This window comes from Apodemus sylvaticus, chromosome 14 (genome assembly GCF_947179515.1).
Source record: "Apodemus sylvaticus chromosome 14, mApoSyl1.1, whole genome shotgun sequence".
Classification (NCBI taxonomy): domain Eukaryota; kingdom Metazoa; phylum Chordata; class Mammalia; order Rodentia; family Muridae; genus Apodemus; species Apodemus sylvaticus.
The window spans coordinates 45,233,542-45,253,248 of record NC_067485.1 but is presented as its reverse complement, the minus strand read 5'-3'; the positions used below and the strand labels follow the sequence as shown (position 1 = coordinate 45,253,248).

The window sequence follows — 19,707 nt, the reverse complement described above, 5'->3', positions numbered from 1 at the left end:
AAAGGAAGGAAGGAAAGAAGGAAGGGAGAAAGAAAGGAAGGGAGGAAGGAAAGTGCGTGGTATGGTGTACTGGCTAGTTTTCTGTCAACTTGACCCAGGCTAGAGCCAGCAGAGAGGAGAGACCTTCCATAAGGTTGCATTTTCTTAATTAGCGGTTGGCAGGGGATGGGGAGGGCCCAGCCCACTGTGAGTGACCATCCCTGGGCTGGTGGTCCTGGATTCTATAAGAAAGCACACTGAGCAAGGCCTGAGGAGCAAGCTAGTCAGCCCTCCATGGCTTCTGCATTGGCTCCTTCTTCCCGGATCCGATCCTGTGTGAGTTTCTCTTCTGACTTCCTTCAGTGAACAGTGGTGTGAGAGCGTAAGCTGAATAAAGCCTTTCCTCCCCAAGCTGCTTCATTAGAGCAATAGGAATCCTAAAACAACAAGGCTGGGAGTGTATGATGCTCAGTTTGTAGACACTTGCCTAGCATACGGGAAGCCCTAAGTTCAACACTCAATGTCACAGAACACAGAAGTGGTGGCGAACATCTTTATGAACCCAGATGTGAAGAGCGGGTGTTCAGGGTCATCACAGCTGCATAATCAATTAGAAGACAGCCTGGGGTCTTCTTCTAGACATGAAACCCTGCCTTTAAAAAAAAATCCAAGCGTGGGTGGCAGGATAACTCAGTTTGTTCAGGTTACTTAGCCTGGCAAGCCTGCTGACTTGTGTCTATCTCTGGTTCCCATTGAAGGTAGAAGAAGAGAATCAAGCCCACAGAGTTGCCCTGTGACTTCCATGGCATGCTCACACAGCATACACAAAATGCTGAATTACCATTTAAATCTTTACACACTAAACCAGAACATGTATTTTAAACTTTTAAACCATATTTAAATTCTGAGCATCACTTAATCTTGCTGTAAATTAGGAGCTTTGAGAATTGGCCTAGAAAAGTTCAGAAGCACATACAGCTGTGTCTTGGGATTGTGCACTGTTTTTTCCTCTTTGTCTAAACACCTGATAAACTCACAAACTGTGTTGTTCTGTCTGGTCCTGAAATTCTTTTCTGGGGCATAGGCAAGGATCTGTCTTTACCTGAGTACTGGCTCCTAAGGGGGAAGAGAGCTTCTCAGACTGTGAGTACCTGGGTCTCCTGGCACCGGCATCTCTGTTGACAACCTGGGTCAATGCTTTTCAAACTTTAGTTTGCATGCAAATCTCACAAATATTTTGTGGAAAAGTAGGTTGTAATTCAGAGGCTTGAGTTACTCCAGTCACTGGGAGAGGGAGGCCCAGCATCTCAGGTTGCAGACAGGAAAAGTGTCCACCTTCAAGTCACCTTCACCTGTCAGAACACGTGCTGACCCACGTGTCTCCTGTACCAGGAGAGCAAGGGTAGGGAGAAGAGAAAGGAGGGGGTGGACAAGTGAGCAGCGCTGTGATTGGCTGTGCTTCTTCAACCTGGTGCCTGCTGGGAATCCTCAAAAGGAATCACAGTTCCTGAGGTTTGAGGACTCACCCAGTGTTCCTTGTACAACCATGGCCCAGCAGTTCTGGGGGTCCTGTCTTTTCTCATTGTTTATGGCTACCTTGGCTCAGGAGACTCTGAATCCTCAAAAATCGAAGGTAAGAGCTTGTGTGCTTGTGTGTGTGTGTGTGTGTGTGTGTGTTTCTCTTGTCCAAAATGTCACATGGAAATACACACACACCTGCTGACTCCCCAACACTGACCACTGGACCTAAACTGATTTCAAACATCTGATAAGTAACTTGTCTACTGTGAGTTTCAGGGATCTCTCCTGTTCTTGAAGGGAGAGAGCTCCACTTCTCTGCACCTTGTAGATCTTTGAACACGTCCCCACCTGCTTTTGCCAGCCCCCTTGATGGCTGTCTGACAACCCAGAACCCATCCTATTCCATTCTGATCTGTAACGTGGAGCCCCCCCCCAGGGGTCCTAGGAAACAGAGGTTAAATAGCAAGTGAGTTGGGAGGGAGGCCTGTGGTTCTCAGAGCAATTGGACCAAACCAGAAGGAATGAGTAGAGAAGTGGGCTCTGGACTGGGTTGCAAGGGGCTTAGGGAAAGAGGAACTTTGCTTCAGTGACTACTAAGACAGAGACTGAACTCAGGGGGTTGGGTGGAGGGATACAGGAGGTGAAGACAGGGCTCGGTGCCATGTTAGGGCTTCTCCTCAGATTTTGGGGTTGCTCCAAGGAGCTGGACAATCACCACACTGTGGCTTCACAAGGAGCCAGGGGGAGGGACTGGTATCCAATATGATCCACAGGAGAAAACAGTAGCCATCCCTGTTTAAAGAAAAAATACGTGCATGTATCTTAGACTGCAAAATAGGACCAATGCAGATGACTTGAGGGACTGTCGTATTTGAACTTATAAATCAGAGAAACATGTTGAAAATCTCAACCTCACCTGTGGCTTTAAGTTGTCTACGCAGCCTTTGCCATCTGTAGTTCCCGTCTGTAAAAGGTCAGGGACAGTCTCTTCACAGAGCACAGTGATTCCCAGACCTTGGCTAAACAAAGAACCCACTGGTGATTGGGTCCCACTTCTAGAGCCTTTGATCCAGTATGTCTTCTTGGAAGCCCAAGCATTTCCCAGATGCTCTCATGATGCTTATATACATCCTTAAGTCTGACCTTCAAACTTTGACCTTTTTTACTGGGCATGTGAAATTCTGATTGGTAGCTGTAAAGTCATGGGTTATCTACTATCAAGTGAGGTCACAGCTCACTTGAGAGGGCGCTACCTATGGGCACCCAGGTCTATTCACCACTGACAACTGCTTGGGCATGGAATTCATCAAACAGAAATTCTTCAGTTCTTAGAATTTTAATATATTGTGTGAAAAATCTTCAAGTGCTTTGCAAATGCTGACAGGAGTTGAGGAATACTGTCATAAGATCATACCATTACAGTACTTGTGTTTTATTACAGGTGGATTGCAACAAAGGGGTGTCTGGCACCGTCTATGAGTATGGAGCCAACACCTTAGATGGTGGGGAGTATATCCAGTTCCAGCAGTATGCAGGAAAGCACATCCTCTTTGTCAATGTGGCGTCCTTCTGTGGCCTGACAGCTACATACCCTGGTAAGAACTCAAATTTCAATTTTCTGTCAGCACTAGTTGGCCACACCACCATCTTGTGACTGGAGAAGGTTTGCCGGATTGCTGGGACTGGGGGGTGAGTAAGCACAATGACTCTATGAGATGGGACTGAATGGGAATCCGAATTATTCCCATACTGTCACATTAATGCCAAAATTATCTCTATCCTTGAGCTCTAAGGTTTTCCCCAAGATTTGCTGGACAACTCTTAAGAACATATATGTGGTTGAACAAGTGGGCATTGTTGCCCAGCTACCACAGAGAACAAGGAAGCTTCTCAGAAAGAGATAGAAAACACTCAAGCCATGTGAGCTGGTATCAGGTGGTGTGGGGAAGGATTTAAGGAACTAGACGGTTACTCTGGATTAAGAGCTGTCAGGAAATGAAGAAGGGGACAATCATGTGATTCATTACTTTTAGAATTCATATCTCTGTGGTGAGAAAAATAGAAAGACTGAGGCTGTAACTAGTAAATTAGCAGCCATTTATATTGGCAGGATGATATGTGGTCATTTTGTGGGGTAGACATTGTGTATGTGTGTGTGTGTGTGTGTGTGTGTGTGTGTTCTGACATGACTATGGAGAAGTCTTGATGTGTCATGGTTGGCAATGGTCATGTACTGTGATGTTGACATTCTGTTGAGTTGATAGAACACCGAACCCTCCCTGTGACTCCTGGGCTACTTTAGAGAGTGGTTTGCATTAAGCCAAGAGTGAGAATGGGAGCCATGGTACAGATGATATGGCTGGAGATACGGCTCAGATGGCAGAGTGCTTACCTAGCACACACAAAGGATTTGTGCACAGCATTATATAGCACTGCACAAATCTGTCATCTCAGCCCTTGTGAACTGGAGGCAGAAGGATCTGAAGTTAGATCTCAACCATTGGATTACTTCTTTAGACCCTGTATCAAAACAAAACCAAACACCAGGAGGCTAGGGAGATGGCTTGGTACATAAAAGGCTTTCGGAAGGCATATGGAGACCTGCATTCTGTTCTCTAGAACCCACAAAAATCCAAACATGGTAGAGGCACATGCCTGTAAGCCTAGAACTTGGAGACAGAGGAGAGGAGGCAGTTGGATTCTTGGGTCTTTCTGGCCAGCCAGTCTAGCCAAATAGTGATCTCCCTGCTCAGGGGAGATTAGATCTTAAAAATATCATATCTATCATAAAATAGAAAAAATTAGGTGGGAATCAATAGAGGAAAACATCAACAACCTTTGCTCTCCACACATGCACATCACACACACATACATGTGCATGTGTGTGCACTCACACATACAGACACACACACACACACACACACACCACAACTTCCACCACCACCACCACCACCACCACTACCACCACCACCACCACCACCGGCAGCAGCAGCAACAGGAAAGAAGACAGACTTTCTATTTCAGGAGGCACCCCAAATGACAGAGCACAGGGAAATAAAGTTTTTACCCCAGCAACCCCAACTGGTGTGAACACTCTTTAGAGCTTTAGAGAGTAAATATGGGAGAATGTTCCATCTCTCTGTTGTGCCCATCATAGAAGAATTTTATAGTATTGTTGATCCAAATAAGGTTATATACATTTCTACATGAATTGTATGAGATAGATATGTTTTTTGATGTGCTAAAAACTTTGCTGTTTTAAGAATGTCCAAGATAACTTCAAAAGTATATTGACTCAAATGCTACAGGTAAATGGACCAAAGTAATGCAGGAACAAGTTTTTACAAATTCTACGTTGACATTGTTACATATTTGACTAATGAAAAGTAGCAGGCCCTGTTCATAAACATTTTTTTTTTTTTTTTTAGATAAGACCTCACTTTCAGAGTCATGATCCTTCTGCCTCTGCCTCCCAAATGCTGGGATTACACCTGTGAACATTATTACACTCTATCAATTTGTTTTAATGGAACTGTAGTAATTACAAATCTCAGGAATTTCTCCTTTCTAAATACTATTTAAATTTGTGTAATGCAATGGCTCATCTAGGACACATGTGTCATCAAATTTTGGTATTTTGAAGTTATCATTTAGAGGAGGATGCTTGACTTAGCCGTAGTTAGATTAAAATGACACACACACACACACACACACACACACACACACACCACATCAAGGCTTGCGCAGTGCTGGACTGGTGGTCATCTCAGGCTAATATGGTGATGCAGATCTCTATACCAGCACTAGGAAGATGGAAGATGGAGGGTCAGAAGTTAAAGGTCATCCTTGGCTACACAGTGAGTTGTAAGCCATCCTATTCATACATGAAACACTGTCTCAAAGATGAGTTTCATATAACATTATTAAATATATATTTTCATATAAAATATGCAAAAAGTGTATTGAAACCTGAAGACACTATCTGGGAAGAAATTCTTAGACCCCAGCTAGCAGAGCTGAGGCTGAATGAGCTCACGGCCTAGTTCTGAGGCATAACTCCAGACTGAAAATAATTGAAGACAGAAGAGTGACTCAGGCAAGCACGCAGCTAAGAGGCTCTTGATCTTGATCTATGAGGAATAGTTGAAAGTGTGAGGCCTCGGGGTGGAGAATGCTGTGCAACCAGGCTTCATGACATTTTTGTTTTGTTTTGTTTTGTTTCTTTGTTTTGTTTTGTTTTTTGAGAAGCTGTCTCACTATATAGACTTAGTTGGCCTAAAACTTACTATATGGATCAGGCCGACCTACAACTTATAGCCATGCCCCTGCCTCTGTCTCCCACTTGCTAGGATTGTAGCTAAGCACCACCATATGCAGCCCGACTCTGATTTTTGGTTATTATTACTCCTAATATACAATGGTAAAGAGTCATCTGGGAAGGCAGCAGGAGTGTTAGAGGTGCCATCGTGAGACTTGGTGTAGGGAGAGAAGGGAGCACAATCATTTTGTTTGCCCTTTCCTTATTTTTCCCAAGTCTAGTCAGACTGTGTCTGTTTGTTTTAACTCTGTGTGAGAGTGAAGAGCAATTATTTGGGGAACCCTGTGCCACAAAACCAGTGGCCACTGCGATGAGTTCCCAGAGACCTTGCTAGGCAGAGCTTGGCTCTGCTTACTTGATGTCTGTAGCTTTTCATAGCCCTCAGTGTATTCAGATGACCAGAGGGTCAACACAGTGGGTCCTTCACACCCTGAGTCCTGAGTAGGAAGTCTGTTATGCTGTTCATCCTCTACCTACAGAGCTGAACACACTGCAGGAGGAGTTGATGCCATTCAATGTCAGTATTTTGGGCTTTCCGTGCAACCAGTTTGGAAAACAAGAACCAGGAAAGAACTCAGAGATCCTCCTTGGACTTAAGTGAGTGCTGTGTGGGGCCCCAAAGATGCCCTTCCCTCATCTGCCTAGATACCTTCTCATTCTAGAATCTTCCAGGGAAGGTGATAGAACAATGGGTTGAAGAATGTCACCATGACGCCTTGAATTCCATCTATCCCTGTCGGAAATGCCCAAGTACTTTTCCCATACTTGCCTTCGTTGAGGGCAAGAATAGGGAAGATCTAAGGAAAAAAAAAAAACATTCAGGGGAAAGAAGAAAATGTAGGAAGTGGAGATGTGCCTGGAAATGTGAAGTCAGAATATCCCTCCCCACAATGTCCTGGAATTCTTCAGTCCCACAAAGTCCCCTGCTTGGGATCTTGAGCCCAGAGACTTCTCTTCATCTTCTCTCTTTCCGAAGCCCTTTCTGTTCCTTTGTGAGGACCACTGGTAGCCATTCCTGTTCCTCCTTGACTTAATTTGGATTCTCTTGAGAACACTTTGTTTCACTGCAGATATGTGCGTCCAGGCGGTGGCTATGTCCCCAATTTCCAGCTCTTTGAGAAGGGGGATGTGAATGGAGACAATGAACAAAAGGTTTTTGCTTTCCTAAAGGTGAGTGAGCGAGCGTGGCCAGACAGAATTCTCTGGAAGCAACGGGGCCGGTATCGAGGATGAGCTAGGATTCATAGAAGGGAATAAGTTCATGGAAACGAGGCATTAGTTTCAAGCAGGGAAACATACGTGATAGCTCTGGCATAGACTAACCTCTGTTGAATGCTAATTATTTGTTTATTTAATAATCATATAATTATTATTCAAGGAACTGTGAAATACAAGTTAACACTTATTAATAGGTTAGTCTCTTACCTAAAGGATCTCTTATAAAGTCAGGAGGGGACATAGACCAGAATAAGAGGGACTGCCAAAGGATAAGGATCACGGAGCAGGACAACCACGATCACAAGAGAAGACCCCATACCCATCGCTTAGTCACTTGTCCCAAGAGAATGGTCTGCAGAACACAGCTGTCCCTGTGGATATCTTCACTCAACCACAGTAAATTGACAAAAGATCAGCTTACTGAATATAAAAGGCAATTATTTATTCCAATAATAAGTTATGGCACCATATGAGCTGCTTTTTGTAGCATAGAAAATGACCATGCCAAAACGTGGTGGCTCATACCTATACTGCTAGTACTCGGGACGAAGAAGCAGGAGGATGGCTGTGAGTTCTAGGTTTAGTCTAAATAATCCTTTCCAGACCAGTCACAGCTATGTAACAGGGTCCTATCTCAAAACAAACAAAACAGTAATATTATCCATACAGAGCTGTGTAATATTTAAAAGTCCTATCTGGTGTGGTGGCTCATGCCTGAAATCTCAGTCTTGGAGAAATTATATATATATTTCAAGGGCTGACCTTGAGTTTGAAGAACCACCTGCCTCTACCCCCCAAGTGCTGGGATTAAATGCATGTGCCACCATGCTGACTGAAGTTACTCCTTCACTGAAACATCTTGTTGAAGGCATGAGACTAGAAGAGAGGCAGGAAAGTGGGGTGCCTTTCATTGTCACCTTCTAACCTGGTTAGGGTGGCCTTGGAGTACTAGTGTCAATACACTGACATGTCTGTGGTAGGCCGGAAGCATGTGAAGAGTTTAAAACATTAAGAGGTAGAGTGGTGGGTAGAGGAGACTGGACAACAGACAACATAGAACCAGAAATGAGACCATCTTTCCATTTACCATATTTTTGCTTCAGAACTCCTGCCCTCCCACCTCTGAACTTCTCGGCTCTCCAGAATATCTCTTCTGGAATCCCATGAAGGTCCACGATATCCGCTGGAACTTTGAGAAGTTCCTGGTGGGGCCTGATGGTGTCCCTGTCATGCGCTGGTTCCACAAGACTCCTGTCAGAATTGTCCAGTCAGACATCATGGAGTACCTAAACCAAACCCGCACCCAGTAGGACACGCTTTACAAATAGCAGTGTCTTTCCTCTCTTCCTTCACCAGCCTCCAGATGACCATAGCTTGTAGCCCTGCCTGTGTCCCTACTAATGCATGTGCAAACAGCTCGGGATAAACTTAAACAGACGTTTATTTGTGGTAGGCATATGCATGCGTTGAAAATTAAGTCAAAGAAAAACTATCCACCCAGATACCTGACTCTGCTATGTCTAGTTTTCCTAATCTAGTCCAAAAGAAAGTCCTATTTTTGGCATTGATGATCCAGACAATCCCATATATATAAAAAGTGATCTACAAAGAGCCTAATGTATCATTCACAGCACTGGTGGGTTAAGAGATGTGGGGATGGGCAGCCAGAACCTCCGGGTCCCAGCCTCTTCTCCTCCCAAGTTGGGCGTGCTTTGTCAGGTTCTCCTGTTTAGCCCCTTGGTATCACACCACCCTGTAGTTTTCTTACGGAATTCTGAAGGCTGAGAGCAGAAACCTCACCTTACGTGAAGAGGGGCATTTCCACCAGGGTAGAGTCCAGGTCCCTCTAACTTAGACCCTTCCAGAGCTTTCCTGAGTGGGTGCCTTTCTGTTTGTGCGTTCAGGTCATAGCCCCTGGCTGCAGATGTCCTTCACACCAAATGATGTGGTTTGCTCTTACCCAGAGTCCTCCCAACTTTAAATTCATTCCTATTATCACTGTCTCTAATAATAATAATAGTAATAATAATAATAATCTAATAAACAATAAAGGAACCCACAGCAGCTGGACTCTGAGTGATGTTTTTCAGTACATATTATGTGCTTTCTTGACTTCCATACTTATATCTTCAACATTCTGGTTTTCTCAGAAGTGTTCTAGAATCTTCCTTGGTACTGCTTTTAGCAGGCTGTACGGTAGACACATTGCTACTCAGATCTAAAGCACAGACCTATGTATGCAGCCCAGGCTGGCCTTGAGTTTCGAATCCTCCATTCCAGTATTTCAAGTAGGTAGCATTACAGATACTGCAGTGATGCCAAGTTCCCAGATTTTTTAGAGCCAGACTCTCTGTGCCTCCTAGTCTGGTCATTTAGCTAAGCCAAAGAGGACTTCTAGCTTCTGAAAGAATCTCTCTCTCTCTCTCTCTCTCTCTCTCTCTCTCTCTCTCTCTCTCTCTCTCTCTCTCTCTCTCCCTCCCTCCCTCCATCTCTCTCTCTCTCCCTCCCTCTCTCTCCCTCTCTCTCTTCCTCCCTCCCCCCTCTCTCTTTCAAAAATTAATTCACACTTATTGTTAAAAACTGAAAACATATAAACATAGAGCAACATATCTAAAGGCAACAAAACCTGATCCTGATCAGAGGAGCCACGGTCCTACAGGAAGCACTGCTGGTGACGGTCGGCTGGTACTTTGATAGAATGTTTAGTAGGAGTAGCTCTTCTGGTGTCTGTAGTTCTGGTCCTTGAGTGTCACAGGGCTAGGTCAAATAACAGGCTCTAGGGCTTGTCATAGCTCTAAGGATAGAGGACTACAGGGTTATGGCTGTGAGTTGGACAGTATAGAGACTTCCTGCTCCAGGTGTTTAGGGTGGGGACTTATTGCTCTGGACTTGCTTGTTGGCAGTCTGCACGTGGAGCAATTGTAATCTTTGGCGTGTACTGGAGCTGGTGGTGGTAGCAGTCAGCCCCAACTACAGCTCTCAAGCCTTAGGTTCTGGGATCCCACAGCTAGTGTTACAGCTTTTGAGTCACGGGTAGTAAAGCCCTTGGTTCCTGCAACAGTTAATGTTACAACATCTGGGCCTAGGAATTTGAGACACTTCATTTTTAGGGCTTGGAGGCTCCCTGAAACTCTTCTAGCAATGGGGCCTACAGTCTCTCCCCTTCACCCCCTCACAGCCCACATGTAATTTGCCTGAAAATCTGGGAGGTCTCAATTCTGCTGCTAATCTGAAAAATACAGATGCTATGCTTCTGATCACGAGAAAATAAACACCATTCTGAGGAACCTACATTAGTTATTGCTCTTGTCAATGTGGCCAAATACAAAAGCAATGTAAGGGAGGAAAGTTGGTTCACAGTTGATTATGCTTCTGACTGCTTGGTGGTACTTCCCTGGCAGCAGAAGTGTGAGGTAACTTCAGAGAGCTCAGCAGGACAGGTTGCACTCCAGAAGGCCTGCCTTGCAGTGACCTACATCCTGAAGGTACCACAAAAGTCATCATACACCGGGGATCAAATGTTCAAACACATGAGTCTGCGTGGACATGTCATATCCAAACCATAGGATAGCCAAAGCCAGGGGAAGCAGAAACAGAAGTTTCCTTGCTCTGTGAGATGTGAATGGAGGTTTGGGGTATGTGGCCAAATGATAACAATAATAATATTGTAAAAAGCCTTCATTAAGGGAACAAACCTTTTTGTTTTCCTTTTCTCTCCTCATCCAATTCCTAGGACTGATCTTAGTTCCCAAGGAAAATTATGCACAAAGCCGTCTAGAAGAGGGGCAAACTGGCTAGATGTCTCTCAGGTACTCCAGCTTGTTGCAGTACTCTGAATATTAATATTATCTCCTAGTTACACCACCATAAGGATTTTTGCTAGAGAAATTTCCTTAAGCCAAAAGTCCCCACAACCTGTCGGGTAATCAGATAAGCTGTGATTACACTACAAACAATCTGATGGGAAATTAGCATCACTAAGAGTGTGGGTCACAGAATCTTTAATTAGGGTCCTTACTAAGAGAACCAGGTTCTGGGACAATTAACCCGCTTAATCCCTGGAAATTCCAAGTTTCTCTGTTGCATTTTGAAGTAGCAGAAAGTTCTGCTCTGGGGTTTATTTTTTAAAACAGAGCTATGTAAACACGGTTGGCTTCAGACTAAAAGCAATCCTTCTGCCTCAGCCTTCCCAGTGTTTGGCATTGCCTGTAAACACCACCTCAGCTAGAATACAAAGGTCTCCCCGCCCCTCCCCAGCCTTCTGCTGTGATTCTCCACCGCCTCCCCAGCCTAAAGCGCCGCCAGCTTCCGGGCTGAAGCACAGCTCTCCGAGGGAACCAAGCCATTCTAGCACCCAGTGTCCCAGGGTGCAGGCTCCAGCCTTCCCCAAACCCGCTCCTGATTATCCGAGTGAGCACATCTTATGGTCTTGGAGTCAATCTGAAAAGGTTCAAAGAGATCATAACCCCGTAGACACCTGTAGCTGAAGATCGCCTTTACGCCTGCAAACCTGGCAAGCGGGCGCGCTGCGTATAGCGGTTTACATTTTAGGCAAGTCCTCAGCCAACGACTTGCACAGCACACAGGAGCTCACGCACGCGCCGCACCTACACACTTATCTACTTTGTGGTGGATGGTCTTTGTCAGTTACGCCATAGCCGGATTTTTCTCCCTTAAATGCCTGTCCTTGTGATAAAAGGAAAATATCTGACCCTGACTCTCTCCTCGTGTGTGATGTCTTCAGTCTGACCAGAGAAAACGCAGCATCTTTTTTCAACCATTTATTCTCTGTTAAAACCAAACCAAACCAAAAAATCAAACAACAACAAAAATGGGCATCATTAAATAGTGTAAGCGAACTCCCCCCCCCGCGCCCCCCCCTCCGAGCAGAAATAAAGTGGGATAGATTCAGCTGTCTCTCCCACCTGCTCCAGCGTGGCTCCATGGCTTAGCTGGTTAAAGCGCCTGTCTCGTAAACAGGAGATCCTGGGTTCGACTCCCAGTGGGGCCTTCTGTTTTCACATCCTACCAGTAGAAACGCAATTGTTATATCAAGTTACTATATTTACACGATTGTAATCTGGTGTGTGTCCACATACTTTTTAAAACAACACAGTTTTCATGGATAAACCAGATTCGAAACTTGGCCAAAGAGTAATGCACAGACAGGACCTCAATCGCGTTTCATAAATTTACAGTAAACTATAGTAAGCTTTAGGGGCAGCCAAAATCATAGATAGGTATGATCGATCCAGATTTTAAATATCTCCAGTGCAATCAGCCGTTGTAAAGGAAAACTAGAACGTTTGGAGGGAGAGGCTGGGTACTCCAGCCAGCTCCTCCCTTTTTATGTTGTAGGAGAGGAGACCCCCGGCTTCCCTGTTAGGCAGGCACTCCACCACCAAGTTACGCTGCCAACTTTGTCTTTCACATTGCAAAGAGGACACTAGGACGGACACTTTAACTACCCCTTAAGGAAGTAATCAGAAGGCGACGTTACAGATGAAAGACTGAAAGCTAAAGTTTACTAGACCCGAGTATGCCTAGGGCAAAGGATGTGGAGGCAGGGAGGAAAGAGCAGCTTGGAGAACTGTGACAAACAAATAAGTTTGAGTCCATCTGAGTCCACTGAGGGCTTTACAAAAGGTTCATGCCTCATTTGCATTGTCTCATGCAGTAACTCAGCCAACATTAACTGTTTGCCTGTTATGTGGTAGTCATGTTTCTGAAGACTAACAGAGCTAACTGAAAACTCTGGGGAATCTTACATGCCAGTGGAGGAGTGGCATTTATACAAGCAGGACTATATACAAAAGTACCTGTGTCAGCTGCTAATGAAGTCTGGGGCAGAGGGATGAACTAAGAAAGAATATGGGCGATGTACCAGGTGGGGCAGGTACTGAGAGAGTATCCTGTCAAATAAAACCACTGGCAAGTGTTCTTAATTTTTTATGCATTTATTTTGTGTGTGTGTGTGAGTGCATGCGTGTGCAAGTATGTGGGCATACGGAGGTCAGGGGACAACTTGTGGGAGTCAGTTCTCTCACCATGTGTGTTCTGGGGATAACTATGTCATCAGGCTTGGTGGCTGGTGCCTGTACCCCTTGGGCCATCTCATTGGCCCTGTTTTTATTTTATTTTTTACCCAATGGATGCTGTTGCAGTATTGCCAGTATATCACAGTAACTACCATAAGCAGCAATGTAAAATAATAAGAAGTTGCCCTTAGCTGTGCCTGGATCCCACCTCTGGCCATTTTGTTAGGAACCCTGGTGAAGAAGGCACCAGTCTTCATTTTCAACCCTTAGCTGCTGCACACTGTGGGTGAGGCACCACTGACAAATTACTTTAGCTCAATGGGCACGAGTTACAAGCTCACCAGGAAGAGCTGACTGGAGTGGATGGATAAATGCATATAAAGTATCCGAAATGAACATCTGACCCATAAACAAGTGGCTAAATAAGTTCAGTGTGTGGTAAGAGAATTGTTCTAATCTTTGAAATAATTGTTTGTGCAAAGACCAGTGCCACCCCCTACACATTCCCTTTTTTTCTTTTTCTTTCTTTTTTCGAACAGGTTTCTTTGTGTAGCTCTGGCTGCCCTGGAACTCAGTCTGTAGACCAGGGTAGCCTCAAACTCAGAGATCCACTTGCCTCTGCCCACCCCTAGTGCTGGGATTAAAGTTGTATAGCACCACTGCCTGGTTTGTCCCTTATTTTAAATGTATGAATGAATAGTCTAAGCATTTTGTTTTGTTTTGTTTATTTTTTGATTTTTTTTTTTCAAGACAGGGTTTCTCTGTATAGCCCTGGTTGTCCTGGAACTCACTCTGTAGTCCAGGCTGGCCTCGAACTCAGAAATCCGCTTGCCTCTGCCTCCCAGAGTGCTGGGATTACAGGCATGCGCCATGTTTTGATGCCCTCACCACCACCATCACCAATAAAATAAAATTAAATTAAATAAAATTTTAAAAAAGTCTTTAATCCCCCATATCTGGTATTAATGAGACTTTGGAAATAAATTCTTTCTTTGTGTAAGTAATCAACTTTTGCTGTTGCTTTGTTTTAGTCTGTTTTGTTGTGGAATAGGATTCCTTATAGCCCAGGCTGACTTTGAACCCTGATCCTGACGCCTTCACCTCCCAAACGCATCCTGCTTCTCCTAGCAGGAAGAGCTGAGCTGTGAGCTTTGATAATGATTTTGCTGTATTAAGGCGGGAGACACAGTCCAGCGCCTGGAGCTTTTGTAAATGTAAAGAGGAAGATTTAGATTCAAGGAAAGACACATAAGGCAAAGACCATGTGAAGATGGAGACAGACTGCAGAGACTTGTCACAGCCAAGGAATGCCGAGTGGCTTCTGGTAAATAAGTATGATAAGAGGTCTATGTTTTAGATGAAGTTTCTCCAGGGGTCCCCACAGAACAGGCACAAATAAAAGCTGGAGTCTCCCTGCTGAAGTGTGTCACCGAGGGAGGACTGGGGCTTGGAGTCAGAGAAATTAAAAGTCCAAAGGCTTCTTTTAAGCGTGAGTGAGACTGGCTAGGTTAGCTGGGCTTCTTAGTGGCCGGTGACCACTCATGAGGAGTCTGTCCTCTCACGGAGTACTGCAGACTGAGGCCTTATGCTTTTGACAGTTCTGTGCCTGAGAAGGGCTGTTAGATTCTTAAGAGATGTCTCTGTACACTTTTATAATCCTAAGCTCGGTTTCTGTAAAAGCTCACTAAATGGTTGTGACCGGTTGACTGTTGAGCAAAGATTTGGTTTTGTACACAGAGTGGAGGTATTGGTCAAAAGGCAGACTTCCTTATTCTGTCAGAAGATCATTAAGAGCTGCTGGCTATCTACCATCACTTGGACTCCTACGCTTAATAAACCATGTTGGTCTTAAGTGACTTGCACAATAACATTTGAAGCCTGACATAGTGGCTCACTCATGCCCATAATCTCAGCACTTAAGAGGCAGAGGCAGGGGACTTATTTAAAGACAGCCTGCGTTACATAGAGCAACCCTAGCTTACCACCCAACCGCAAAGAGCCAATAATAACAACCTTTGCATTCTCTACCACAATCTAAGACAGATGTGTTCTGGTTTTTAAGACCTGTATGTCTGTGCCTGTGTATTGGTAGTGGAATATAGCTAGTTGTTAGTCTTCCCAGAATGAAGCTATTGATCTTCCAATGGTGGGTTATTGAGGTGGATCTATTCATTCATTATAGTGTCACTGAATTGACAGCTGGTCCTCTGACGCCCTAAGAAACAAAGCTTTCCTAGGGCGTAACGTAGATGTTTCTTTGGGCTTGTTACGACTATGTAGAGCCACTTTGGTTTCTTAGAGCCCACAGCTGTAGCAGTGACATAAACAGAACTGCACGGTAGGTGGTTAGGTCTATCAGGCTGGCTGAGACAAGGTCTCAGCCTGTACCTTGAGGCACTCCTTCCCTCCGCTTCTTGAATGCAGGGAGTACAGGCACGTACCACCACACCCTCTTTAAATGTGGCTTACTCTTAAATGTCTTATATTTGAAACAGCTATATCCAATCCAATAGTGAAAGAAGTTTAATGGTATTCCGGATCTCTTAATTCTCTGGTTGGCTACAGATAGAAGTCCTGTAAAGGGTTCTGTGATTTATTTTCTCAAACTCTGCCACCTTCTGGTAGACATCTGAGTCTGCAATTCCTGGTCAATTGACGGTGGACCAAACCCCAAATCCCCAGAGACTTGAGACTTATCCCAGCAGGGGAACAAGATACCATATCTGAACTATTTGAAGCCTCTAGATTTGTGTCACTTTTCTAGAGGGTCACTAGGTAACAGATTTGTGATATTACACAGTTTTAGCTTTGTGTAATGCACTGTGATAGGCATTTAAAAAACCGTCTTGTAAAGAAGTACTAAAACAAAAGGAGAAAGATCTCAAAGTGCTACAGCTCATTACGCTCATGGTGTACGTCAGCTGTCCGAATCGAAATGTCCTTTGATAAAACTATAGGTTTAAAAACCTGTATCAGCCACTTAGGCTGATCTTAGGCGCTCAATCAAAAGCATTTGCCCTCTCTGAGGCTCGAACTCAGGACCTTCAGATTATGAGACTGACGCGCTGCCTACTGCGCTAAGAAGGCACTGAGCCCCTTTGCTTTGAGTAAAACTGTTGATCCTATTTTTTCACATTTCTGTAATCCTTTTGAAGTTAGATTTTACTCTCCATTACCACCTTCTCCGCAACAGAAATCAAAAGAGAGGTGTGCCGTGTCCACTACGCCACCCCGAGCTGCAGGAGACCACCGACAGCTGCAACGCAGCCCATTAAAACCATAAGTTCAATTAAAACACTGAAATCTTGTTTGCTCCTGTGCGTCAAAAGGCATTTTGTGAGCGTGAACTTTTAGAGAACAGCGGAGGCGGAAACTGCAGGAGCCGCAACCAAGATTGTTCCTTAACTGCAGGACCCGAGCGCCCTCTACCGGTCCAGGCTCCAAAACAGAGAACTAAAGATGAGATGGGACAGCCAGGGGGATCAAAGAAAGGATGAGCAGGAGGGGAGGACGGGAGGGGAGAATAATTCGCGTAGTTTTCTTGTGTACGTTACTTAAAGGCGTTGTAATCCGCAGAATGGCACAATACCTCACGGTGTTATCTAGGGCACTATCCACTTGCCTCAAATAAGTTGTCAGGAAATACTAATATGAGAATCAAAAAAGGACACTGAACTTTTCCGTCAGAAGGAAACTTTCGTTTTTATATATTTTCTAGAAATGAAATCTTTTGCATTTGGGGTTTTGTTTTGAGATAGGGTTTCACTCTGTAGCCCAACCTATCCTGGATCGCACTATGAAGCTCAAATACTCTGGCTTCAGCCTCCAAAGTTTTTGGAACTTAAGAAATGAAACTGTTATCAAAAGTTTTGGTATGTTTTATTGTCTCTGCTTCACTGTGAGGAAAAATTGCTAGAGGGCTTAACCCGGTTCCAATGGTGTATGGGCAGGAGGGGCGCAGAGACGCTCTGATCTTTAGGCCCCACAGCCTGCGGAAGTTCCAAAAGCCTGCCTGCAAAGACCACAACCAACTACGGCTGGAGCTGGAGCGTGAGATTTGGGGTTTGGAGAGAGAGCCCCCTGTTTTCTGAGGAAGGCAAGGCTTCCACTAACGATGTCTTTGAGTAGGCTACAGCACTGTGGACAGTGTGTCAAAGCAGAAGTCCATTTGTAGACTATTGGTGGTTGGGACATTTACAGAATAATTTATATTTAAAATGTTATAACAAAAATAGTAAAACATACTTGTGACTTTGACATCATTAAGGTCAGTACCAGGAGTTTGCTTGTGAGGTAGTGTGACTTGGGGGAAGGGGCGCCTAAGATACTGCATAGAGACTCCAGTTATTGGGGATGTAACTGCAAATCTCACCCCTGTCATTCTTATTGTAAGCCTTGATGCACAGTGGCTTCTAACTTTAGGCCACCTTAAAGATATATACTATCAACAACAAGAGCGTGAAAATGCTATTTCTAAATCTGTCCCATTTGTGCCTTTAAAATCCTTATAAAGAATTAAGAAAAAGTTCCTCAGTACTGCCCGCTGATGCTGCCTTTGCAGTGAGCACTCACTGCTACCCAACCCTTCTTGTGCACAGCGCTTCGGAGCAGCTATGTGGCCAGATGCCAGAGTTCCAACCGATCTGCATTGTCTTCGCTCACACAGGCAGGCAAAAAAACCTATTACTTTTCTCACATTTTCCGTTTTCCAGACCTGTTCTGCTGCCTTCTTCACTTCACATTGTTGCCATGATTCCCAAACCAAACAGAGCTTCTTCCTCCTCTGTTCTGTCTCTGTAATGATCAGTTCTGTGGAGCCATGCAGTGTGTCTTACCATACAGATCAGGTGACACATGAGCAACTCACACAGTGTGGTATGTAGCAATGTCCTATCCCAGATGAACCCTTATTAGTCCTCAGGATAGTAAAGGGAGACAAAATGATAAGCTGTTCTAAAGGGAGATAAATATTGCATACTGCTTAAACTCTCAAGAGGAATAACTCAATGACTTCAGGAAGTCCCTGAAACTGACAGGACTCACTAGGCCCCCTCCCTCCTCAAGCACACATATATAAGCTATAAGAACTTTTGAGAGATCCTGAGAGAAGCAGTGTTGTCTAGAATAGTCTAAGATCAGCAGAGACACCTGGAACAAAAACAAGAGATTAGCCGAGATGTCCTGAAGGGGCTCAGACTAGCTGAGCTTCCTGAGACAGACTCTAATCTGTTGAGCTTTATGTGAATCGTATAGCATGCTATTTACTGGTTCGCAGCTTTCCCAGGCTGTCACCTGTGCTGAGATGGGCTGTTGTGGTGTAGCACCATAAGTAACACCTCACCTGTCCTCCTAAGGAAACTGAATAGAACTTATTGGTTCACCAAGCTGGACTTCAGGTTATCCTTACCTTTAGGTCAATTCCCTATCAGGTGAGAAGGTGTTTGCTCACCCCTCGCTAGCAATAGCGCCACACAGTAATCCACATGGCATTGGTATGTAAAATTAGAGAACTTGTAAGAGTACAGTGGCTAAGTATGTTATGATGATGACTACTGTCAATTCAACGTTTACTAAAAGCCAGATATTTTTTGTATACACACACACACACACACACACATACATATATAGAGTAAATATACATATATATATAGTATATATATATTTGTAAGTTAAAAATATGAAGTCATATGCCCCTCTCAAATCTGTGGATATCACCTTACATAAAAGAAAAAGTGGCAAGGAAAGAGTCCCTGCAGAAGAAAGTATCCTGATTTGTGCACCTGCCTTAAAGGCCATCATCACAAGCGTCCCTGTACAGCAGGCCCAGGGAGACTGTTCAGAAACAGAAGAGAAGGTAAAGCACTCTACAGGCAGAGAGAAGGACGCTGCTGTTCCCATGGGGACCCTGCTGAGGCGCAGGGACAGACGGATCAGGACCGAGACTCTGGAGCACATGCAGGGAGTTCACATGCTCTACAGAGCTTGGCTAACATGTGAATCTTGCTTTTTATACTTCTGGCCTCCAAAACAGAAAACAGCTTTCCTGGAGGCAAGTATGATAGCTCGTGCCTGCAACCCCAGCACTTGAACAACTGAGGGAGGAGAATCATCAGGAGCTGGAAACCAACATAGGCTACATAAGTGATTTTTAGGTCATAGAGTGATATCCTGCCCCAAAACAAAACAAAACAAAACAAAACAAAACAAAACACTAATGGTTCGCACTTGACTTGCAGGACCCACATGAGGAAGCTCACAACAAACCGCTGACCCGTGCTCACCTCAGGCCTTTATGTGCACAGGGAGATGCATATAAATAAAAATAGCAAAAGAATCATCTTTTAAAAGGAAGATTTCATTCTGGTCATTTATTATAGAAACCATCTGAGGACTATTGCTCTCAGTTTGTTTGCAAAGCTAGAGTTACAATTTCCTATTTCACCATGGATCTTACAGTTGAGCCTCCCTGGAGAGCGAGGCTGATCTATTTCATCATGGTTCTACAGTTGAGCCTCCCTGGAGAGCGAGGCTGATCTATTTCATCATGGTTCTACAGTTGAGCCTCCCTGGAGAGAGAGGCTGATCTATTTCTTCATGGCTCTACTGTTGAGCCTCCCTGTAAGCGAGGCTGAT

The 19,707-nt window shown here is 44.5% G+C and overlaps 1 protein-coding gene and 2 non-coding genes across 3 annotated transcripts; 2 read left to right on the top strand and 1 right to left on the bottom strand.

Moving 5' to 3' along the window:
- Nucleotides 1–1,525: 1,525 nt before the first annotated feature.
- On the top strand, nucleotides 1,526–8,346 carry Gpx6 (glutathione peroxidase 6). The gene is made up of 5 exons (XM_052157189.1): nucleotides 1,526–1,612; nucleotides 2,942–3,095; nucleotides 6,298–6,415; nucleotides 6,889–6,988; nucleotides 8,140–8,346. The coding sequence occupies exons 1-5, from the start codon at nucleotides 1,526–1,528 to the stop codon at nucleotides 8,344–8,346; spliced, it is 666 nt and encodes a 221-aa protein (XP_052013149.1).
- Nucleotides 8,347–11,973: 3,627 nt separating this feature from the next.
- Trnat-cgu (transfer RNA threonine (anticodon CGU)) lies at nucleotides 11,974–12,047 on the top strand. The gene has a single exon. It is a non-coding gene; the product is annotated as a tRNA-Thr (tRNA).
- Nucleotides 12,048–16,088: 4,041 nt separating this feature from the next.
- Nucleotides 16,089–16,161, bottom strand: Trnam-cau (transfer RNA methionine (anticodon CAU)). Its single transcript has one exon. It is a non-coding gene; the product is annotated as a tRNA-Met (tRNA).
- Between the last annotated feature and the right edge of the window lie 3,546 nt (nucleotides 16,162–19,707).